Source organism: Antechinus flavipes, chromosome 2, assembly GCF_016432865.1.
Source record: "Antechinus flavipes isolate AdamAnt ecotype Samford, QLD, Australia chromosome 2, AdamAnt_v2, whole genome shotgun sequence".
Lineage (NCBI taxonomy): Eukaryota > Metazoa > Chordata > Mammalia > Dasyuromorphia > Dasyuridae > Antechinus > Antechinus flavipes.
In genome coordinates, this window is record NC_067399.1 from 116845599 (window position 1) to 116871497 (window position 25899).

The 25899-nt window shown below is 34.0% G+C and overlaps 1 protein-coding gene across 3 annotated transcripts in view; it reads left to right on the plus strand.

Moving 5' to 3' along the window:
* The window catches only part of MEIS1 (Meis homeobox 1), a 153702-nt gene that overhangs the window by 110955 nt on the left and 16848 nt on the right, over positions 1 to 25899 (plus strand). For all 3 annotated transcript variants that reach the window (XM_051975401.1, XM_051975403.1, XM_051975402.1), the window contains exon 9: positions 15975 to 16051. In XM_051975401.1, coding sequence (XP_051831361.1) covers positions 15975 to 16051 — 77 coding nt within the window. The remainder of the gene's footprint in view (positions 1 to 15974; positions 16052 to 25899) is intronic.

The window sequence follows — 25899 nt, forward strand, 5'->3', positions numbered from 1 at the left end:
GTTCATCATTTGACATCATCAAAATGATCGAATTTTACATTCTTTTAATTGGAGCAGTTATCTTGGAAGGATTTATATAAGGAACAAGATCAAAACAAAGAGGGTTTTTTTTTTTTATTGATACCTTATGGTTTGTTATGAGTGATGTTCTTTTTTCTTTTATAACATTTTTCACTTAGGCCCTTAAAATGAAAGGCAGTGTCTTATTGAGTAGTGGGGAAAAAGAAACAGATCCTTTCCCCCCCAAATTGGTATTGACAAAATAAATTAAATTATTATGTGATCATCATACTGTATTAATGAGCTTATATTAAGAAATGCTAAAAGTTATATTTTTAAATATTTTTGTTTCCAGAGGCTTCAATACACATACATATGCATGCTCATACACACACACACACACATACACACACACACGCGGTGCGTGTGCCTGCACATTTAGTTATATTGATACTTTGGGGTGAGTTCTCCCTTTGACTTATCCCAACCAAAACCCAGGTTAAAAGATCCACCACTCCACTTTCTCAAGAGCACTCTTTATTGCCAAATGTGGCATTCATTTCCTGCCAGGGAAAGTAGGCAACTTGCCACTTCTGAGATTCAACCAGTAAAAGACAAAGAACTCTAACATATCCCTAAGTTCTTTGGCCTTGAATGGGCCTCACACCTTGAAGGATTCATCCATACCAGACTATTGATTTTTTGCCTCTATAAGCTGTATAATGTAGGATTTAGTTTTTTAGTGCCATAGTAACTCCCTGGGGGTGGGTGGGGTTTAAACTGGGCACTTAGCGTCATATGAACTCTTTAAGACCACGAGGGGGTTATATTTAAGTGCATTTATCCATCTCTCCATAGAATTAGGCAGATCCATACAGTGTATCCCATCCTCCTGCCTTTTGCATTCCCAGTGGTTGGCTGACTGTAACATGCTGTTCAGAACAACATAGCAGCAATCTAGTCAATTCTGTTCTGCCCTGGCTTGTTTATGGGGATCCTCTGATAAGTGAATACCACCTGAGTTAGGGAAGATCTTCACTCCTTTCAGCTATTTTGAGACTCATTTTCTAGTAATAAAGATATCTGGACAAATTTGGACAAATTAAGCATTAAGGGCTACAGGCAAAAAAAAAAAAAAAGCACACTGAATATCTACTGCTATATCCTCAACAGACTTCACTTGGGTGAAATGAACTGTCCTTATGTGTCTCCTATACTAAGATCTTTCTAAAGGTCCTTGTCATCAAACTTGAATATTCTCATAAAATGGAATATTTTAAGTACTTTTGAAATATCTTATGCCAGGGACGGATTTAGAGAAAGCAGAAAATTTGATCTTCTATATATAATTTGCAATTGAGCATCAACAATGAAATAGCACAAAATACACACAGAGCATGAATTAAAATAAATGTAAATAGCTTTTTATAAAAGGAGGAATTAAACACACAGCTTCTGAGACATCTCATAGAAGTTTGTTTTTAATATGTGAAAATTTATTTCTATTATAAAATGTGTAACTTTAATGAAAATTGTTTATGATACTTTTTTTTGTAAAAACAATTTTTAATTTATTTTTATATAGTTTGTAGAGAGATAGGATGGTATATTGTATAGACTATCCAACTTTGAGTCAGTAAAGCTTAATCATAACTTACCTCATAAATACTATGTCAATCTTAAAATTTTATGTAAATGCAGGTTTTAGGGTTTTATTCAATCTCAGTTGTGTATGAATACAAGTTACTATTTTCAGTTGGAACATAGCTTCCAAATGGAAGGCAAATTTTTCTACATTAAAATAGCCTTTTAGTTCTTTATTTTCTCTTTCATTACTAATAAAACCTAAAAGCTGTGCTAATAATAAAAAGAGTATTAGAGTAGACATCATAAAGTCTGGCTTTTCATGCTATTTTTACCACTTAGTAGCCGTGATGATCTTGGACAAGTCACTTAGTCTTTGTAAAACAGGAAAAAAATAATAACCCTTCTGTTAACATACAAGATTACTGCGAGGATCAAATATTGAAGTAAAAGTATCCTGAAACTGTAACATTATAAAGGTGCAGTGTATTTACTTCAGCCCATTCATTTCATTGGTATCCATGTTCTATCAAAATACCATATGAAGTTCCTCAGAACACTGGGTAGAATTCTATGATGAATGGTTAGGAAGACATATATAAGTGATGACAGGATAGGCAGGGGACCTACTAGGTGCCAATCATTACTAAGCACTTTATAAATACCTCATTTGATCCTTATTATCACCTTTTGAGACAGGCACTATTAACCCTATTTTATAGTGGAGAAAATTTAAACAAATAGAAATTTAGTGACTTGCTCATATTCATAGGATTAGTGTGTGGTGATAGATTTAAACTAGATTTTCCTCATTCTAGTCTCAGCATTCTATCCATTGCACCATCTCTCTGCTTCTAGAATGGGCAGGTATCAATGAGTTATATTCTGTACCATTAGGGGAAATAACCTACATTAATAAAATCATATATTCATTGGAGTATGAACTTCATCTTGAAGAATCTATAATTTAATTGATATGAATGCTATCCCTTCTCCAATGAAGCTGATAATGAAGAGACAAGCTGTTTCTATACTTGAAGACACCATCTTTGTGCTATCTATGATCTTTAAATGAGATCTACTTAGAGATCAAGTCTCTAGTAGTGAGCCTTTTTCTAATTGCGCAGTACTAGTCTGCAGAAAACAGACCAGACCCATAACTCTAGTTTTTTTGTGGGGATATACCAGGACTTAATCTATTAGCTATGACAAACCAGTGTTATCTGTACAGTGGAATTAGGGTAGGACAGCATGTTTATGCATTATTACTATTTTTAAAAAAGAAGACTGTTTTTCCTCAAAAAAAAATTAGCCCACCCTCTTCTTGAATGAGATGATGTCAACAAATTGAACTACAGGACTAGAAATAGATTCCTTCTTTATTCTTCTATGGACTCCTATGAATTAACTCAGGCACCTGAGAATTGAATAGGTTGTTCCAATTAGCTTTCTTTTACTCAGTCTGGATCAATGATTTAGAAAACTTAATTCTGGAGGCCAGTGCTGTAGACCATTCTTCTCTCTTTATAATCTGCTTTGGAAATATATAGATGACTCATGGAAAATGACACTCTGTGTTTTGAAGTTATTTCCTTAAGAAAGTTTATAGAGATACACTTGGTCATGTTACATAAGCAGTTAAAGTTTTCAGGAATCTCAAATAAAGTTAAAATTTTTAGTTTTAAGGTAATACATGAGATTCTACTTTAAAGAAGTATTAAAAATTCTTTTAAAGAAACAGATACTTGAGGGAGCCATAACTGAAGACTTTTTTTTTTTTTTGTATTGAGATGAGAGACATGTAACTAGTTTCATGAAAATTAACTTATAAAAATAAAATTCATTTGAATCTTAACTTTGCTTCTGTACCCTCTTGTTTGGAATATGTTGAATTGATAATGCCCATGTGTGGAAGAATTCTGATTGTTTCTTTTTGCTTCACTCACAGCTTATAAAAATGCAAGTAGACCTACCTAATGAATATTAATAAGAGTGATGTCTAGATAACACATAAACCCCCTAGATCTTTGGAATTTGGATGGAGTAGTCAGAAAGGATTTTTGTGGCTTTATATAATACCAAATTTACATACTTTTAAAGAGTAAACACGATCTTAATATTTTAACATCAATATTCTAAAGTAGAGATTTTAGAGAGGTATAAAGCTTAATTTATTTTCTTTCCATGAACATTATATTCAGCAAGGTCTGCATTTTAAAAGACAGGAAACGGTTAGCTAAAAAGAAATTAACTTAATCCCCCTTCATTAAGTTCCAGTCCCTTTTTGTTACTTAGAGACAAGTAATAATTATATCCAAGGCAATGCAAAGCATGTTTTACACTTTTGTTATACAAAAGAAATGCAGTTGTTAAGGAGACAGAAAAAAGAAAATGAGAACACTGATAAATAGTTTTTTTTCCCCCTTATATCTTCTGTGATTCCTGAAAGTAAATCTTATTTAGGTATTATAGAGACATTTTATTTAGTTAACTGCAAAAATATCAGTCAACCAATTAAATCGCATCTTTCCTAGCAAAGGACATTTGTATAGCAGACTGGATATAAAGCTCATAAAATGAACATTCATTTTAAAATAATAGTATGTAAAAAAAAGATGAGCAATTTGTTTTCAGGGGGGAAAATTGGTAGAACTTTTGGAAGGGAGGTATGATAGCAATGTATTACAAATCAGTTAAGAAAGTTTTTTTTTTTTTTTTTGTGTTTCAAAGAGACTAAAAAAAATTTGTCCTTACAAAGGAAAAAAATCATTAAAATGTAGTTCTTTCCATTATATACCATTATTTGTCATTTTTATTGCTTTTCTATAGTTTTCATTGCACCTTTAATGGTATGCTTGGTCAGAAAAGGTGAGAGGGAATGTGAACACACTTGGCTGCTGATGCTGCTGTTAGTGCCTGCTAGCTGTGCTTCAATCCTTGTCCCTGTAGATTTTAATGTCCCCACAGACTGCTGGCAGCCTGCTTCCAGCTGTGGCAGGCATGATGCAGTGAATTGCTTTTGAATGTTCTTTACTCAAATAGGCAGTAATTACAAGCTTAAAGAGGTTTAGTGGTCCAGTAAACTACATAATCACCCCTGAATTAGCCTAGGCTCATCAGTTGCAGTCCAGCAAGCTCAAGTCTGCTGTTTGTATGCAGTCTTTATCACATAGCAACCTGATCAGCAGGTGTGGAACAGCAAGAGTCCCCCATAAACACAACTGTCTACTGGGGACAATGATCTCTAATGAGATGAGGCTACACCATCACTGTAATTTAAGTGGGAAAATTAACACCAGAGAATGTGTACCAGTTCCAGGGGTCTTTAGTCATATCGAGAACAGCATGTGCTCTCTCTCTCTCTTTCTCTCCTCTCTCTCTCTCTCTCTCTCTCTCTCTCTCTCTCTCTCTCTCTCTCTCTCTCCTTCCTTCCTTTCTTCTTCCCTCCCTTCCTCTCTTTTTCCTCCTTCCCACTTTCTCTCTCTCCTTTTCACTTTTCTCTTTCCCTCTCTATTCTGTCTTCCCCTCCTCTTTCTGACCTCTTTCTAGCTCTTTTTCTTTATATTCCTTCTTAGAAAATCCCCCGGAAGAATGCAGTGTTTCTACTTATAACTTATGGATACTTTATTCTTTTACAAGGATACATTGTGAATATTTAATGCTGAACAGGGCATCTGTTCAGGCACTAGTGATTACTGTCAACAAAGAAATATTTCAAAATAGCATCAGTGTGTTTTCATCTTTCTGTACATTTTCTTACACATTTCAAAACACTTTATTGTTATGTAGAAAGTAGAGAAATATTATACAAGGTATTGGTAGATTCTGTTCTACATACTTGACTCTCCCAAATACTACAAATGAGTTTCAGATAGTTTGAAAAAGATCCTGACATATAACATGGATATGATGACATGCCCTTTCTGTGGGAAAAAAAATCCCAAACAGAAAAATATTTTTTTGTCTTTAGAAGCATTCAGGGAAGAGAGCACACTGATAAAGATGAATTCCCTTAGCATTTATTTTTCGTGGCTTAAAGTTAAATTTCATTTTCTATAAGATCAAATTGGAAGTTCAAAAAGTATATAGGGGAAGAGAATGTTTGGAACATGAGTACACATAAAGTGAAAATCAATTAAACAAAACAAGTAGAGGCTTTGAATAAAAACTTTTTGAGATTACAGTTTTTCTATAACTTGAGAGAATGTACGGATTGTTTCTAAACTACATTTCTCCACCTTCACCCCTTTCTGAAATTTGTGCAGTCAGATTCAGTAAATAATTATTGAAGGATACCAATTTTTCACAGATATTTGACTGAAGCAATCAATTGACAATTGATTTCAGCAACAGTAGAGACTACTTTATGAAGCTGTAATCTTATGTGTCTCTGAACTTGATGTTATGAAAAGAAATAGTCTCCATTTGTGTTCTCATGGTGATCCCTTTCTTATGGGTTCTAATTCTGGGGGGGTGGGGAAAGATGACTTCAAATAAAAATTCTTAAAAAAATAACTCCTTAGAAATAAAAAGAATTTGAAGTATCTCATTTAAAGTCGAATAAAATGTGATAGCTATGCTTTTTAATGTTGGTTTAAAAGTGTTCTTTTTTTGATTAAACTGATATTATATGCAATAATAAATAGATGATGGATAAATTGGTTTAGACTAGGTTTCCTATCTTACACAACACAGTGCAGATACTTCTGTTAACAGACCAGATCTACAGAAAAAGGAAACAATCTTTAAGTACTGGAAATATATAAGAAAATTGGCTAGACTTCCCCCCCCCCCCAGTAATATTGTACTATTCATGATTAACCCCATTCAGAATAAATAGGATAAGCCTATCCATCATCGCTAGGACAAGAACAGGGTATAGAAATGCTTTCTCTGATTCCTTAGGGCCCATGCTGTGAGGCCACCTTGTAGGTGAGACCACCTTACAACAAGGTCCTTTGGTTCTTCAGTAACTAAACTCCTTTGGAAGGAATCCAAGACAGACTTGTCTTATACTGAATTTCGCTCTATGGTAAATGGTGTTGTGGCAAGGTTCCAATGAACTTAACAGTAGGTATTCTGTAGTGATTTCTTCACTTGGAAATCATGTCCATGTTTTAGTAAAATGTTTCTCTAAAGGTCTTAATGAAATAAAAATTTGAAAAGACATGATATTATAGGGAGAATCCTCTACTTTTCAGGAAAGATTTGATTGTTCTAATATGAAATGTGATTTGAATTCCCTCCTTTGCATGTTTTACTTTTTCCTACTGAATATTTGTTTGTTTTTCTAAGAATATAAAATTTTAACATTTAAACATGCATAATGCAGAATTGGCTAAGCACTTTTAATTAATTTTAAACTTTATCCCAAAAAGAGATATGAACTATTATTAAGAAGGGATCTTCATTTATCCCTTCAAAACACCTACTAATGTTGATTATTAAAGGGTATTATTATAAGATATGTAGCTAATGAATGATGCCTTGGTAAATTACTATTTATCATTTCCTGAAACATTTTATTTTTAGAAAGTTCAAAGGATTGCAAGATCCTTAATATAAAGATCTCTGTCATTTTTATTTGGTTTATTTTATATTTTGTTGATGCTTAAAGTTAATTTAAAGATAAGATAAGTTGAAAGGGCCATTTCAGTATTGGCAGAATGGACTTTCTTTGTAATTGGCTATAAAACAATGTTTTCACTGCTCTGCATTATAAAGATAGCCTCATTAGTGTATTTCAAATACAAAGATTGTTATGAAATATTAACTAGTGTTCAATTTTTCCTTGGATGAATTATGTCATTTTCATGAGATAAGATCAAGTTTATAGACTCCTACTTGACTTTCCTACTTGCACACCTCAACTTGGCAACTTCTTTAGCCACTGTTGGATATAAAAGAAATCACAGGGCTCATCTGTTAAAATGATTCAACTAGGCTGCAGAAAGAGCAAGCTTTAAACAATAAATGCAATACATTTAGTTAGGCGATCTAAGTGTGTTGGATGAGAATTAAGAAAGCAGGTTGAAATCTTGTGATTTCACTGATGATGTTCCAAACATTTTTGGCTCCTTAGCAAGCACAGACACCCTCAGTTTTTTTTTTTTTTTCTTTCCCTTTTTGATTCCAACATGTGTGAGGATACAGGACTCAACTACTATGAATTCAAGCTATGTTCTTAGACTACACCATGCACTGCTTTTGTAATGCAAATGACAGGCACAAAGTGTCTCTTTGATAATGTGCAGTCAGGAGACAAAAAAAGCATTCACTGAAACAGTAAAACTAATTCATAAAGCTGAAAGACAATAAGAAAGCATTATGGATTTATTTTTAAAAAGTATCCTAGATCAATGTAATTGTCACAATGTAAGCTATTTAGAGCCTATGCTCTGAAAAATATGGCAATGCCAAGTTTACTTATAATAGAAAACTTTTCATTAGCAAAAATAAACAAAATTGAGTAAAAACTTAATCAGTTTTTTCTTTTAATATCAAACACAAAGTATCTTGATATTGAACGTACTCCTTTATTTCTAGTAAGAAGCATAAAAGAAAGTCACAAGTTTTGTTTGTTTGTTTGTTTATTTGTTTACATGACAGAAATGTAGTTAAGATCCATATGGTTGGATTTTGTTTGTGTTTTTTTTTTTTTTTCTTTAAAGGGAGTATCTCTCCCTCACATACCAGAGTTTAGCTTAAGGTCAGCTTATATTAACGCATTAAACTTAGCTGTGGAGGAGGCAGAGGGCTGGAGGAAAAAGGATAAAAGAACTTCCGAAATGGTTCTCTCAACATATTCAGCCAAGCAACAGAACGCTGCCTTGATAAGGGTTCTTTTGGACAGTTGCCATAACTCCTCACGTTAGATCAGGAGCTCCCCCAATGTCTATTCCCATACCTTTTTAAAGCAGAGCATGTACTATTTTACTTGAAGATTGCTTCTATCCCTATTGCTTTGTTATAGCTGTTTTGCAGTTTCAGTATTGAAGCAGTTCTGTGTCACAAGAAATTACTAATCTGAGGTTTGAGAAGGGACAGCTTAGCCTTCCATTATCTCACCAGCAAGCTGTGTACAGGATTATTTTCAAATTTTCTGCTGCTATTACAATGTGCTGTTATAGTGGGCAAGGCTATGAGGGAGGGAATGTTATTGAGACTTGGTTACCAGGATAGATAAGATAAAGTGCATCACTGTCCTGGCATCTACACTTGCAGCCAGGGGTGGAAAATTGATGAAAAGAGTACAGTTGAACAAGAAGTATCATTAAGATATGAGTCTGGATATTTTCTGTCTCAATTTATGGAAGAGCTTCTCTTTTCCCATTGATGGTCACCTGAAAAAGTCTGATTGATTGTCCAATGTGTGCTGAACCAACTGACTTTATATACAATGGATATACTTACCCGCTCATGCAATATAACTTGAATTTAGCAGTTATAACTTTCTTCAGAAAGTTGCCTTTTTTTCATTTTCTCATTTGTTATTGTTGCTGTTCTGGTGGAACGACAGCACAGATTCTCATTTTATATAGCTATTTTTATCCTTTTCAGATTTTCTGGAACTATTCCTATAGGCATACACTCTCATGATCTTTTCTGTATTTGATGGCATTATTAAGTAATCACTGCTATACTAGCTCATTATGATTAGTAGAGATGCTGTAGATCCTTAGAAACTCAATAATCATGGCAAATATTTCAGATTTGGATTCTAAGGGAGAAAGAACAGATTTTATTTTTCAAATAATAAAAAATCCTATGTCTTCATCAGTCTTATTTGTTAAGAGGTTGGTTATTCTTATGGGATGGCATTGCACCTTATTTGCTCTGAGTCTAGTCCTCCCTTTCCCCCCATCCCCCTACTCTTTTTTTTTTTTTTTCCCTGACAAGGCAAGCCTAATGCACATGTGCTAGTTGGATGCTGGAAAGGAGGGTCAGCTTTCCCTACCCATACATAATCACTGTTTTATAGCTTTCATTCATTCCTGAGGTGTTAATGCAGATCAAATGGGAAACACTCCAGAAAGAACCCTCCTAGCTACTGCCATGCTTTCCTCTCCAGCCTCAATCGTTAATTCTTATTGTAAGATCTAAAGGTAATTTTGTTTGCTCTCTTAATGCGTTGCAGCTCTCCCAATGGCCCTCGCATATCCTTTCTCAAATTCCCATCTTGATCAATTGTTTGCAAATAATTAAGCTTTTAAGAGATAATGGCACGAGGCTAATGTACACAACAAAGTAAAGGTCTCAAGTCACTGTCTATTGGACTACGGTTCAAATTTGCTTTGATATCCCAAAGTGATTAGGTTGATTGGTGTCTCTGGCAAGTGCAATCAGTATTTCCTTTATAAGCAACTATTAATATTTTTAAACTTGTCATTTGGACAAATATACCAGGGAAGAGAATGCAATGGGTCTTGTGGGGAGAGAGAGGGAGTGCTGTTCACACCAGGTACAGGAAAAAAGGATTAGTTGTAAATGTTTAGAGTGAATTTCCCATTTTGGGATAAAATGGCAGTTCTCCGAGCTCACCCTTGATCTCTGTTGCGGTGGGATGTCTGCCATTGCCTGTGGCCCTTGCAGGCCTGACTAGCCCTGTGGGTGGGAATGCAACAGGGCTTTGGATGTTTTAGCAGGAGTCTTGCCTGTGGCATGTTGGTTCTTTGTCAGGTCATTTTTCTTTAGGCTACCAGGGAACAACTCCTAATGTCCACCAAGAGCTTATATAATAAGGATGCACAGGGTTTAAGACATTTCGAACAGATTGAGTTTCACTTAAAAAGCCTGCCTCATTGTGAATTTTTTGGATGACTGGGAATTAGCTATGTAAAGTCGTGGCTTTCATGAGATTATAGCAATTATAGATTTTTCATGAAATGGAAAGTTTATGCCACACTAAGTCAGTAACTATGAGGGGAAAAAATTAGTTGGTTGGCCTTAAACATGCCATGGTTTAGGAATTGTGCTTTGGTACATTTTAGTACAGTTTTGTGTGGGCTCTTTTCTCCTTTCTTATTTCTTTCTTTCAATTTTCTTTCTTTCTTTCCTCCTTTCTTTCTGTCTTTTTCTTCCTTCCTTCCTTCCTTTCTTTCTTTTTCTTTTTTCATTCCCTTCCTTCCTTCTTTCCTTCCTTCCTTCTTTCCTTCCTTCCTTCTTTCCTTCTTCCTTCCTCTCTCCTTTCTTTCTTTTCTTTCTTTCTTTCTTCTTTCTTTCTTTCTTCTTTCTTCTTTCTTTCTTTTTCTTTCTTTCTTTCTTTCTTTCTTTCTTTCTTTCTTTCTTTCTTTCTTTCTTTCTTTCTTTCCTTCTTCCTTTCTTTTCCTTTTTCTCCTTCCTCCCTCCCTCCCTCCCTCCTTCTCTTCCTTCCTTCTTTCCTTCCTGCCTTCCTCTTAATTTTGTCCAGTCTTATCCATTTAGAAAAAAAAAAAAACACTAACCCTGAACAATTGGAAATTACTTAATGGAGACAGAGTGCTCAATCCTCATAGCTTGAGGCAGCTTAGCAATTATTGCTGCATGAAATTAGACACAGTTTGTTCCAATTACTTAAAATCAGATCACATGAAAAGTGACAGAAGAAAATAAGAAAAGAGTAGAACTTTTTTATGTTGTGATATTTAAATTATGAAATCAGAAACTAAGCCACATGAAGAAACAACACAGATTTGCACTTGAGATTGTGAGTAGCATATTAGGACTCTTTGAATGTTTAATGATTCTGGTCAGTCTAATGATTCAAAGGGGATTTTCTGGACAATGCTTGCATAAATAAAATGTGAATTTCACTGGCTTTATAAGTATGTATATGAACTTGCTCACAAACAGGCATGCAAAAACACTCCTGAAAACACAGCACAAATAAATTACTGTAACAATTCTCCATTTCAAATGTAACTAAAGATAAATGGCATAAATATTAATTTTTATCCAGTTCTGGTCATAACATTAAGACAGATAATAAGATAGGGCAAAAATATAGCTATCAAGGTAAACTAAAAGAGAATACTGACATATTTATTGAGCACACTGAAATTCTTTTACAATGACTTCCAAAAGAAATGAAAAACTTTAAGGGAGAAAATGCTATAGGCAGAAAATCATGTGTATGCCATAAGGCTGGTCTTTAAATGATAAATGCTTTATACAGGGGATGTTATAACTGGATGTAACAACTGTATAATTTAAAAGTGAGTCTGTGTTCTGGTTGGCCAACAGAGCTATGAATAAAACTGTTGCTAACTTGAAATTCTATGGTGATACTGTGTTAGGCTATCATTTGAAAATATAAGGTATATATTTATATTAAGATGCATATATCTCTATGAGAGTCTTGGAGACTCACCATGGAAATGCAGCCATTATATACATTGAGCTGCAGTATAGTGTTTTCTAGTGATAGAATAAAAGATTTCTTTGGTCTCTGTATTTGTGGGATGCCTTTATCCAGTGGGAGTTGAGTTTTTGAAATATTCTTATTCTACTGTAAAATGTGTTTCCACAAAAGAGAAAAGAAAGTACAAATATGAAGCCATAGACATATGATGCGATTTAAATTTAACCTACTGTATTTATGAAATCTTTAGCTCTTGATTGATAACTTTAGTTTGAGCAGAGGCATAGAGGCAGGAGCACAAGCTTGGCACCAGATAACTGGGATTCAGAATTTAGTTCTGTCCTTAACCCTCCATATCACTCTGAGTGTGCTGGCTCATCCCTCCTGACCACAGCTTCCTCATATTTAAGAGGAGGTTAAACTAGATTCTAAATTTATGATCCAATCACTGTCTCCTATAGTCTTCCAGTAATTAATAAGAATTAGGTTTGCAATGTTGTATATGTATATATGCATACTCACATATATAGTGAATAAACATACATATATGAGTGTATATATGTATAAATACACACACAATCTCACTTGAGTCTCACAACTACTCTGTGAAAAAGATGCTAGGGCTGCCTTAGTATCACCATTTTAGAAATAAATATGCAAGAATCTGAAATCAGAGTACCTAGGTTCAAATTCCATCCTCTGCTACTTTGATATAATTTGATAGGGTTTAGTGTGAGCTTTAATCATTATTATTATTATTATTATTATTATTAAAGATTATATAATTCTGGCACTTAATTTTGGCCAGTCTTATTCATTTAGGAAAACAACAGCAATGATGGCCTGAACAACAGCATGCTACCTATGTGATCTTGGGGCAAGACTCTTATCCTTCTGGGCCTCAGTTTCCCCAATTGTAAGATGTGTGTGTGTGTGTGTGTGTGTGAGGTCTCTTCCAACTTTAAATCTGTATTATCCTATGAGGTTCAATGAGCTTAAGGGACTCATCCATGTTCTGAGAGCCAGGAATTGGCAGAAGCAGGAGTTCCACTCTTTTTTTGGATTCTACCCCCAACATATAATCTGCTGTGGCTTACTATCTCATTGCATTGTAAGGTTTACCAACTCTGTTATCTTAAAAAAAAGTTTCATGGATACCTCTTATTGTGGTAGAGTTTTTTTTTTTTTTCTTTTTGCTGGGGCAATTGGGGTTAAGTGACTTGCTCAGGGTCACACAGCTGGGTATTAAGTGTCTGAAGCGTGAGTGAAGCAGGAATCCGCCTGATTTCAGGGCTGGTGCTCTATCCACTGTGCCACTTAGTTGTCCCTGTGGTAGAGTTTTGAAGACATATCCCAGTATAGCATAGGTGGCACAGTGGATTCCTGGAGTCATAAAGACTCATCTTACCTAGTTCAGATCTGTCATCAGACATTTACTGGCTGTGTGACCCTGAACAAGTCACTTAACCCTGTTTGCTTCAGTCTCCTCATCTGTAAAATGAGCTGGAGAAGGAACTGGCAAACCATCCTAGTATCTTTGCAAGAAAACCCCAAACAAGGTCACAAAGAGTCAGACACAGCTGAACAACAACACAGTATGGCATAATTGGCTTGTAGACATCCTATTGTCTTTGATGGTCTTTCATGATGGTCTTTATTTCTACTTTTCAACAGAGAATTAGTTCTAGCAATATGGGCTGATGCAGATTATGTAATAAGAGAGTTTGCCATTCACTCATGTAGAGTTAGAATACTACATGTAGAGGTAGAATACATTGTAGAATACTACAATGGAAATCGGGAGCTCAATCACTTATATAAACATGCTGGACAGATCTCTTCACCTGATCAGTTTTCTCATCTGTGAAATGGGAGTGACAGTACATTAGAAGGGAAAAACTGACAGTTAATTAAAATCTCATCTATAAAATACTTGGAGGATTTTTAAAGAAAGGCAACATATTCTGCAAATATAAACTCTTATTGTAACTGTCTGTGTATTGATTAAATGCCAAAACCGAAGATAATTACAATGTTTATGGAAATAATTGAGACATCAAGTTTCCTTTTCATACTTGCCTTCCCCTTTTACAATAATCCCCATGTGTGCACCTATAGGCCATGATTACAATTACATATAGAAGTGGTCATTAAACATGATTTTCTAAAATCACATCTCATCAGATATTTAAAACTATGCTAATTAGTCTTCAGTGGACCAGAATTTGGTTTAGGTGACACAGGCAGTTAAATTCAATATTGTGGTTGCCTTACTTACAATTAAGAGAAGACTGGATTGCTTGTCTGAACATTTTTTAACCTCTAAAATTCACTGGGATATGATGTTGTTATTAATTTTCATTTAATTGAATGGTGATAGAAAAGATTATATTTTCAGGATCTTCTTTTCACTTCAGATGTAGATTTCAGAATTGAGCATTTTTAGAATTGGAAGTGGCTTCTAGAGATTATCTAGATCAGAACTTCTTAACCATTTCTATGCCATAGATCCCTTTGGCAGTTGGATGGAGTCATCAGCATAATATTTTCTAATGCATAAAATCAAATAAATAGGATTATAAAAGAAACCAAATCTATTGGAATACTGTTATAAGAATATATATTACACACACACACACACACACACACACACATATATATATATGTATATATATATATATATATTTTTTACAAAACAAGTTCACATACTCTAGGTGAAGAAATCCCTCATCAATCATGGTGACAAAAGGTGAAATTACTTGCCTGAGGATATACGGTCACCACAAATGACAGGGCTTTTATTTGAACCCATGTCTTCTGACTGTTGCCAAGTTTTTCATTTCAATCACAGGATTTTTGACTATAATGTATGTATTCTTAATAAAGGGAAGCTAGGTGACAAAGGGCAGAGGATTCTGGGTCTGGATTGAGAAAGACTCATCTTACTGAGTTCAAATCCAGACTTGGAAATTTACTAGCTAATGTGACCTTGGGCAAGTCACTTAACCCTGTTTGCCTTAGTTTCCTATTCTACAAAATGATTTGGAGAAAGAAATGGCAAAGCACTGTAGTATCTTTGCCAAGCAAACCCCAGATGGGGTCACAAAGAGTAGGACACAACTGAACACTTACAACTATTTCTGACTGTTACCATCCTTTTCATTTCAAACATAGGGCTTGCAATTATGATTTATAATATGTGTGATTGTGTTATAAGTTATTTGGATTACTTATTTTATGAAAATGTAGATTTAAATATTGCCTTTTCTGATATTGTAACATGTTTATTTGGTATTTATTTTTTATTTGTGTTTATGTATTATTTTGAGTCACATTTGGCTCTACTATTTATTCTTAAACAAATTGATTATAGCCTTTTCTCCTATTTTGAATGATGTTGAAGATTCCAGCATTTATTGACACAAAAATTAGATATATTAGTTGAAGTTTATTTTTGGAATACTGAACACAAGACAAAATAGTTGCCTTTTTTTAAAAAGATGGTTATTCTAATTATGGACATTTATATGTAGCAATGGAGTATAATATAAGAAGTAATGGCTTGGATGTTGATATCTTCTGTGAGCCTCAATAATTTTTTATCTGTCAAATGTAGGAGCTGAATTTGATGATCTTTAAGGTTCCCTCTACTTTTATAAATAATTGGCAGATTTGTGTCCCAAAACTAGTCTGAATTTTGACCATTTTAATACAAAGTAAAGCAAGACAAACCACTAGATTCCAACTTTGATTCATGTGCATGTGGAAAATACTGTACTAAACTTTGAATTGCAACAAATATAAACCCATTAAGGATAAATTCAGTATCAAGGTATTGCAAGTATCCTAAGTAGCTATTTATACACTTCAGTAATCTTTGTAATTGGCTTGTCTTTTACTGCCATTAATTAGATGATGTAGTATTCCATTAATAAGAGTGACACACCTCAGCATTTTCACCTTTAATTACAGACTTCACTAGGCACTTAGGTTATTGACAAAATGGCCTAAATATTGTCTGATACACACATATATTTTTGTTTTCTTTCAGCATCCTTACCCTTCTGAAGAACAGAAAAAGCAGCTGGCACAAGACACAGGCCTCACTATACTTCAAGTGAACAATTGGTAAGTAATTTGACGTTTACACATAATCAGTATTCGAGCCTCTGGCAACCTGCAGCTAATGTTTTGCATTAAGAAGACACGCCCAGTCATTGCAGCTTTCCCTGGTGGTTTGTTGATGCAAAGGTGAAAACGGTCTACATTCATTGACAGAAGCCACTGAAGAATTTTAATACAGGCATGGAGAGCATCATGTATTTATTCTCATTTTTTAAAATGCATACATTTCAAATAGCAACTATAAACAATGTCCAGAAAGAATTAGGATAACTTTCCTCCCTCAGAATAATCAGCAACTCAAGAAATATTGAATTCTGTGTTTACTAGAGAACCCTCAAATTTACCATCTCTTATGCCAAGTTTACATTTATGAATCAACAGAACCTAGATTCTTTTATTACCAGTCAAGGAAACTTTTTTCTAAATGACCAAAATACTAAAAGAAAGAAATTCTTAATATTTCTATTTGAAGAAGGTTACTTAAATCCTGATCCCCTTGAGGGGTAAGTGGTCTGATTCCCAAGTTGATATTTAAGTTCTGAATTTTTGAAGGCCAAGATTAAGTACTAAGTGCCAGGCAACATCATACTGACATATATCAGTGAAGCAAAAAGGCTTTGAAAAAGTATGATTTATTATTGCCATTTTGTGAGTATATTGAAAGCAAATTTTATAATATAACCCAGAGCGTCTCTTTGAAGGATTTAGAAATTGAATACCTTATAAAATAAATATAACAAATTAATTGTATTAATATTTTTAGATTAGTGTTTATGATTGAGATACATTGTCTATTTTAAAGTAAAACGCAGAAAAGGTTAAAGGCTGAAAGTCTAAAGAGCCGAATAGATTCCATGGAATTCCAGTTTAAAGACAAAAGTATTTTTTTTCCTCATTCAATAAATGTCAGAGATTAATATTGCTGAATCACTGATTACATGGCCTAATCCATTTTAGTGAATAAATTTGCTGTAAATGTCCAATGCACCTACATTAACAAACCCTTCTCCGTTAGAGAGACTAGGAGCCTATGGGAGAGATTTCAGATATATTAAACCCCATTACAGAAAATGTAATTTCTGTCAATATAATCCCATGTATTCTTCAATTTAGTACTTTGGAGATAACGAGCTACTTACAATATATTTGCCTTTGGAGGATTAATTTACAAAGTGCCCTATCTGAGAGACACAGACAGACTCACACAAGCATTGCTTGTAAGGGTTATCAATTTCAGTGACCTTACAGCAGCCTTGGGAGATCCCTTTTTTCCCCCATCCTTTTTAGTTAGAGGATAGACAACAGAGTGCTGGGTGTAGTATCTAAACGTGTTATTTAGCTGGTGTGTGTGTCTGTGTGTGTGTGTGAATTACTATGGCATCTTATTTTTTTAAGCACTTTAACAATCACAGATTTTGACCCATCTTTTAAAATGTTTGGGGTAGACATGTTTTCTAGGTCAGCTTCTACATTTGCATATTTTTCCAATTTAAGCTGACTGCTGGGTACTTTTATACCATATAGGACTCACATGAACTTAAAATGCCCCCTGAGAAATGCTCCAAGATTAAGGGAAAAGAGCATAGTGAACTCCCTCTTTGAGCAAGACGAAATATACTCTCTCATTCAGGTGATATGTTGGCACATACCATCATCTCCTCTCTTCCTTACGGTTGCTAGCAAACTCAATCTATAAACTTAGCTACCAGTGAAACAGTTCTCTTGTAAGCAGGTTTTCATGGGCAATAATAATCTTATGGGACATTTCCTGTGGATGAAAGAACAGGCTAGGTTTTTAGTAAATCTGAGAAAGTTACCAGTGCCATTTTCCTGAACTCTATAGAAATGCTGCAATGGGGATATTTTCTTTTCTTTTGTTTTTCTTTATTTCCCAGATCAAATTAAGAATCAGAAATCTAGAGGAAAAGTTGCTTAATCTGTTTTTGTTTCTAATGCTATCAATGGAAAAAGAGACAGACAAAAATTCTTAGATGATTTCTCAAAGTCATAGTTTTTTTTTTAAGTTTTGAAGTAAATTTTAAAGTATAGTAAACTATACTGTAAATTTCACTAGCATTTAAAGTTTTAAACATGTTAATTTAAGCATGTGAAGATTTTTTTCTCTTTAAGAAAAGGAACCCAGCATCTGATTATTACTATTTAATGTAAATATATGATACATACACATTTATAAAAACATACATATAAGTTTGGCTTGTCTATCACTGTTTGACAGTTGTTTCAAATATAAATCCATTGTTTGTGGAATTTTCTCCAAATCACTTGAATTTGCCTAGAAGAGCAGGAGTGTTTTTACTCATGTTTGGTGAAAAAATGTCATTCCAGTCTTTGGTTCTGGTTTTAAAGGTTCCATGAGCTGAAAATGAGAACATCCAGAAAAGATAGTAAGAAGACTAATGATATGACAGAATATCACATTCAAAGACTAAAAAAGGAAAATAATCACTGAGGAGTTTTTGTTTTCCCTTCAAGATAGAGGACAAAGTAAAAGGTTTCTGGTATTTAAAAATCTCATTCATTTAAAGAGAACTTAACTTGCTTATTTCTGGAGGAAAAAAATCCCATCAATTTTACATTGGTGTTTTGTTTTGTTTTGTTAATGTACTATCATGTTATTCAGCAGCAATCTTCTAATTTTTTTGTCATCCTTCTTAGATTCCTCAAAACTTGTTAACACACATGTGCATTTTTTTTTAAAGTAATGATGATTCATTGTAAATCACTGTTGCAGAGATTAAATAAAATGCCGAAGGGCAGCCTGGGTACAGATCAGTCATAAATTATTGGCAGCAACATAGCATATGGGAATACATATAATGTGCAAGAAAAATATAAATGCATGTTAGATAATTAGCCCAGAATAGAAATTTAGAGTTTATAACAGTAATATGTGAATTTTAGGACTGAAGATTATATTCTCTCTCTTTTAGTCTTCCTTTCGTTCTGTAGTAGGATTTACTCTAAAGTCCTTCCAATTATATCTGACTAGGATGGGTTAAAATTCTAAGTGTTTATTGCTAGATAGATGATAGTGAACAATTACTTATCTCTCAGAATCTATTTTGTCCTTTATTAAATAGAGATAATGATAATTGCAATAACTACCTCATAGAGTTGTTAGTGGAAAGTGCATTGTATGCCTAAAAGCACTGTTGAAATATGAGCTGGAAGAGCTCAAAATCTTGTTTTTCTTCTCTTGGTTAATAGTTGTTCATAGAATAAAGAGAATGGAATGTTCAATAAAAAGCAGAAAGACATTTCCAAATTTAAGAGAAAATCTGGTGTAAAAATGAAATATTTTTTGTAAGCTATTGCTTTCTGACTAGAGCACTAGTCAAAGAGGGAAATAAATGAACCCCAAAAGGTTCATCAGTATTTGTTACAGTGATTGGGGTATTATTTATCGATTGTAAAATTTACCAAAAAATAATCTTGGCCCATTTATATATATTAGTAAATTATGTGAGAACTGAGATAATTATCTGGATAACTTCAGACCAAAATGTTATATTTTTATTGTAATTATGTAATATTTGATTAAATTCTTGACTTTACCTATCAGTATAGGCCTGGACTTACTATCATGATTTTTAATAGAAATTATATATTCATTGTTGGAATCCTAGTGTTAACTCAATGGAATTGATACAATGTTTGTGTTCACACCTTTAGAGAGCTCATATAATCAAGAAGTATTTAAGTACTCATTGGAGTTCACAAGTATGGGAGATTCACAAAGTTACATACATAGATATACAGATATATATGTATCATGCATACACACATATATGAATAGATATCTTTATATTTGCACACATATACACTACATATTTATATCTATATTCTATTTATATGCTTTACCTTCCTCTTCCCATTATGTGGTAATCACTCAAAAGATGATCAATGATAGTTTTATTTTTTTCTCTTCTGCCTTTATTTTTTAAAAGTTGGCAGACAATTCTGTTGTATAAGCAGAGAAAGGTTATTAAATATTAAGCTAGAAGTTTGTTTTACTCATTAAGATGTCTATCTTTTTATCATTTTAATTTAAATCAGATATTATTTTAGGATGATTGAGTAGTGTTTTCAAACCCCTCACAATTGTTTAGGCAGAACCTTAATAGAAAGAAGAGAAACAGTCCTCCTACACTGGCCAATAGCACTTTTTAAAATTTAAATCTTAAGTGAAGAACAGGAAAATAAAATACCGCATATGTATTTATAAATACCACATATATAAATATGTATATGTATGTGTGAAGGCAGCTGGGTGGTATAGTGGATAGAGTGCCAGTCTTCCTAAGTTCAAATTTAGCCTGACACTTATTAGGTGTGTGATCCCTGGGCAAGTCCCTTAATCCTATTTGCCTCAGTTTTCTTATCTATAAAATGACTTGGAGGAGGAAATGGGAAATCACTCCAGTATCTTTCCTAAGAAAACTCCAAAGGGATCATGAAGAGTCAAAAACAACTGAAAATGATTGAATAATAATAACAACCTTAACAAAATATGTGTGTGTGTTTTGTGTGTGTGTGTGTATGTATAGTACCAATATCACACACATATGTAACATTATATATATATATAATACATGTACATACCAAATATTATAGACAGGAAAATTCAAAGGAGAGAGTAGAAAATAAAGGTTCTTTCTTTTTTGTGATAAAAGGTTGAGCTCTCTGATTGAACCATTCAGCAGGTGAGATACAATCACTTATTAACTCAGCAGAGATCTAGTCCAGAGGTTATTGAACAATCTTGACAGTTTTCTTGTTTACTACTTCCCCAGTCAAACCCTCTGCCATTAAGGAAATAATGTTAAAAGATTATTTCTTTATGCTCTGAGTAGGCAATGTGGGTTTTATGTGTAAAAGTCTATCATATATGAAATACAATCTGTGTGTGGAGAGAAAATCACTCTCTATCAATATGTATATAAAATTCCACCAAGCATCTTAACATCTGAGGTGTCATTGTATGAGAACTTGTACTCTGGCACAGTTCACAGATTTAGTGCTCATACCAGATTTCCTAAGTTCCTTCATTTACTGCCTTCAAAACTGCAGAGCATTCAGGCATTGCTTCCCATTTATTACCAGTAAAAAGTATGTTATCTTTAGCAGTTTTATACTACTGGCAGGTAGAATGTGAGTTTGTTTTAAGAAAATAGAATCTGTTTTATTATCGTAAACAGCTCAAAATAGTAAAGGTCAGATTTCTCTTTGAATCATTGCAGTAATCTATGAAACACTTTTATAAGTCATCAGAGATCCAGCAACTGTAGGTGCCTGTTTAGTTGTAAATGTTAAAACATTCACAAATTATCCCTTCAACTTCTGTGATCCAAAAATCAATCAGAGGTCATGGGGTTCCAGAGAATTGTTCTGCTTTTTCTTCCCACTATAATTTAATAATACATTTACAGATGCTGTTTAAACATTAAGCATAGATTGTTTTGTCAATAAAGTTAAGCAGACGCATGACAGAAAAGCAAGGAAAGCATGTAGAAAAAGATGTACCATGTAAGAAGTACAGTGTAATATGTTTGTTATTCAACAAGAAAATGAAAGTGAGATCTAGTAAACCTTCCTTATCTGGGAATTATCCAGGGATAGAGCAAGTGCACAAAAAGTAATTTTGTTAAGCAGGTGATCCTAGGTTTTGTATCCTTAGGAACTTGTGTAGCTGAAATTTGAGTTAGATTTTTCTAACTGAACAATGTAGTAACAGGTGCGGTATTTTTTTTTTTAAAAGAAGAAAATAGAATAGCCCCAACCTCATTTTATTTAATTTTTTTCCGCGGAGCCTTAGCTAATTGTTATGCCTTTCACCTTGAATGTCAATTGTAATAATAACATTATGTTTACAGTCTCTTGCTCTGTGCTTAGATTACAGCAATCAGTAATGCTCACTAGATAAAATGCTGTCTAGTTACTCATAAAAAAATATTGAAATCAGTCAAAAAATGTTTAGCTTGCATATTGCCTGAGACAGTCCTGGAGAGCTGCCAGAAACCAAGGTATTATTAGAAAAGCTGAGCAAATAGCTCGCAGGGAGAAGAGCTGTGAATTTAGAAACCATCAGGTATTGTCATGTCAGAGAATCTTAGGAGTTCATCATAAGACACTGCTTTTGTCTGCAGATTTTTAAATTTCCAGTAAAACAATCCTCTTTGAAAATGGTTTCATAGCCAGTTACAGTGTACTAAGTTGTCTGTTTTTGCATCACAAGTTTACACAGGGCCTTGTCTGTGCTGTGCAGATCACTTCATTAATACTCCAAAGTACCTGAAGACCTCCCATCCAAAGGTGGTGGGTATTCTTGAACCATGGTAAATGGAGAAATATTCTCCTTTTCATCCCTGGGGCCTTATATTCTATGTGAAGAGGAAGGGTTTAAGAGATAAGAAACAGATTTTTTTGTCTATAGTATCATCTAACTGCTTCTTATCTTCCTTGAGTTATCTCTGCCACCTTCTAGAACTTCTAGGGAGGCAGCCCAAGACCACAAATCTCTGAATGGGCAGAAAGATACTCTTCAATTATTAGAGCACCTTCAGAAATCCTTAGAGCACATCCATAAATCAAGGATCCTCAGAATTAGCAGGGGCCCAGGAGAGAGAGAGAGAAAGAGAATTAAATTAGTTGGGAGACAGATTTACATCTATATCAAAAAGTAGCCATGATCCCAAGTAAGCCAAGGGGAAAGTCAATGGTCCATGTGGTGTGGTCTGCACTTAGTGTATAGGTCAGCCATTGCCTCTTATTACTCACTAATTCATTATATCGCTTGTTTGCAACATATCATCTCAGTCTTCCTAATTACAAATATTCAGCCTCTTCACTTTATATTTTCATTTTGCTATAATTTGGCTGTATTTGCTAAAGAAGATATTACAAGTGTCAGTGGAGTCATATTATTTTAAGAAGGAAGAGATAAATTAGGATTGAAGATAGCCCACTTACAGAGACTGATTGCTGGTCATTCTAAGACTTTAGTAAAGTTTCTTTCAAATTGCCGGGCAAATATATAATTCAAAGACAGCCTAAGGGGAAGAGCTGTGGTACCTATTGAAAACTACAGAAGGTGGGGAGCAAAGAGACATGAGTTCTAGTTTGGTTAACTTTGTGACAGAGGAAGTCACTTAAATTGTTTCCAATAACAAATCTGTAAAATGAGAAGAGCTCTAAGGTCTTTAATTCCAAATCCTCTGTTTTTATATAATTTGGAGAAAGGGGGAAATAACTATAAGGTGGAAGATAAATGGTAAATTAAAACATTAGGGTGAAGCTTGTTTGGTAATAGCTGATATTCATAATAGCTAAACCTTTACATGGCATTTTAAAGTCTACAAAGTGTTTTACAGATATTTCATTTTATGCTCACAATCCATCTGAGAGCTAAGTGCTATTATTAGTTTCATTTCATAGAAGAGGAAACTTAGGTAGACAGAAGTTCAGTGCTTTACCTGTCGTGATACAAGTAGTAAGTGTCTGAGGCTGGATATGAACTTAGTTCTTCCTGACTCTGCCCAATGCTCTACTGTTTCATTGCCTCTCGTGAGTGAACCTGATCTAGATTGCCCAGAAGTAAAACAGTCACCTCCTTGGATGCTGGAAGGTCAACAGAAAATCAATTTAAAAAATACTTTTCTACATTTCAGACAAGCAAATTGTTAACTGTTGAACATATGCTGTATGAAATTAAATATCACAAGACATGAAAAAACATGTTATATCATTTTAAACTTGCTAATAAACATAAATCAGTTGCTCTTTTAGCAGTTTGCTATATATCTCTGTGAGAAGAGCATGACAGATAATGGGCTTGGTATTTCCAAAGTTATTGTGTAGCAAAATTTGTTTTTTCCTCAGGCATTCAATCTTTTTCTACAGTAATTTTGTACCTGACAAACTTTTTTCATCAATGCATTAATAATCTATAACTAATGGGTTGTCAGGTGTCAGATAAGATTAAAAGACAATTTAAATGTTATACATTTGTTCTTTTGCATAAGTTTTATGGGTCAGAAAAAAATAACTTTTTGAATTTCATTTTTTTAAAAAATTGGCTCAGCTCCAAGTTGAAGAAGAGTTTGATGACGTTACACAGGTTCTACATGTAGGAGCATATTCTAAGCTTACACCATGTGAATCAAAGGGACAAACAGCTCAGTTGCCTTTTGTAAACACATTTCAGTACTAAAATGTTACTATTTTTCTTTTGAAAAGAAATTTGTCTTAGGGGAAACAGCCCTAGCAGAAAGGGGAATTCACTGTTTCCTAGCAAGTCAGGTTTAGGTCTATTCTTGTCAAATCTGTCTGAAGTGTGTTTACATATAGTTTGCCTTTCTGGTATTTTCTGCTTGCACAGACCTGATCTCCACCTATTTTGTGTCAACAGTTGCTGAGGCTGGTGTATAGTGATTAACCATTGAGAACTGAAGCACCAACAAGCTGAAAACCATGCCCTCAGAGACCCTCTCTCTCACTTCCATCATAAACTTGCTTCAGGCTGCGCCTACATAAAACAAACTGCATTTTTGAGTGGTTAAAAAGTCAGTCTGAAATATTAAAAATGGGGCAAATGTTGCCTCCTTGTTGGATAAAACAATTTTCTCTTCTCAAAAATGAAATGGAGCCAGAGGCATAGGGGAAAGAAGTGTCTGTGAGGGCCAGGGCTATGCTGGCTCTAGCCTGGGATGCGCTAGTTTAAGTGAGCTTTGGCTTTCTGGAACAATTAAAGATTTTTTTTTTTGAGGTGGAACAAGAGCATTTTAAAAAACTTCAGTACCTGCACTTTAAAATCGGGAAATCTGAAATAATACCATACAAATAGAATGATGTTCCACACCAATGTTAGGAACAACAGCTGAGATCGTGTCACATTGGTCCGCCTCAAATATTATTTCCATTTTTTGAATGTTGTGTGTATATTTGTGTGATCCAGAAGTCTGACCAGTCTTTTAAATCCATTAAAGTTCTGATCTAATAAAAAAAATCTGAAGCAATAAGGAAAAAATAAAACCCTTTCTGTCTTTATTCATCCTATCAATTTTGTTTGCTTTCTTTAGTCCCTATATTTTTTAACTAAAAGTTACTAAGGGAACAACTGTCTGAAAATAGGAGATTCTATGAATGAGGAAAGGGACAACTATTTACTTTCCTAAGATATGTCAACTTTTTTGCTTCAGGGTATCTAAGAAATGATTGAACCTGGGGACTTAATTTAATTCTAATAGCTCTAGAGAGGTTTTAATCTCTTTTCAAGAATAGTATTAGGTTTAATATTGATTTTAAAAAATCAGTTTCTAAAAACAGTATTCCTTGAGAATTAAAATCATAAACATTGAGTGAAATTTTTGAAATCTCCCTTGAAAGAAAAAAAACTACTTGTATTCAAACACATTATACTCAAGAACATTGGTTCAAATTTGGAAGAGCCGTGGTTGCTTGAAAATAAGGCAGTTATTTGTTAGTCCCTGGGAAATGGGCTCCTGGGCAGACTACAGTGCCTACTTCCCTCATAGCACATCTGTTTGATCCATTTCTTGGGTCACTGTTGACATAAGAGTTATAGCAACAAAGTTAAGTCTTATACAAAAGAAAAGATGGAATAAGGAAAAAGCCAGGGGTCTAGAAAAGGGGACAAGGAATACATCCTGTCCTATGTATTCAGAAATGGCAGAATGGATATGTATATTTAAAGATGAACTGAAAAGACCACATTTGTTCAGAGAACAGGGGTGATATGTTTTCATTGCCAAATACTGCTTGTATGTCATGTTCACTAGGAAGAGAAAATAATAAGAACTGTGGTGCAATGG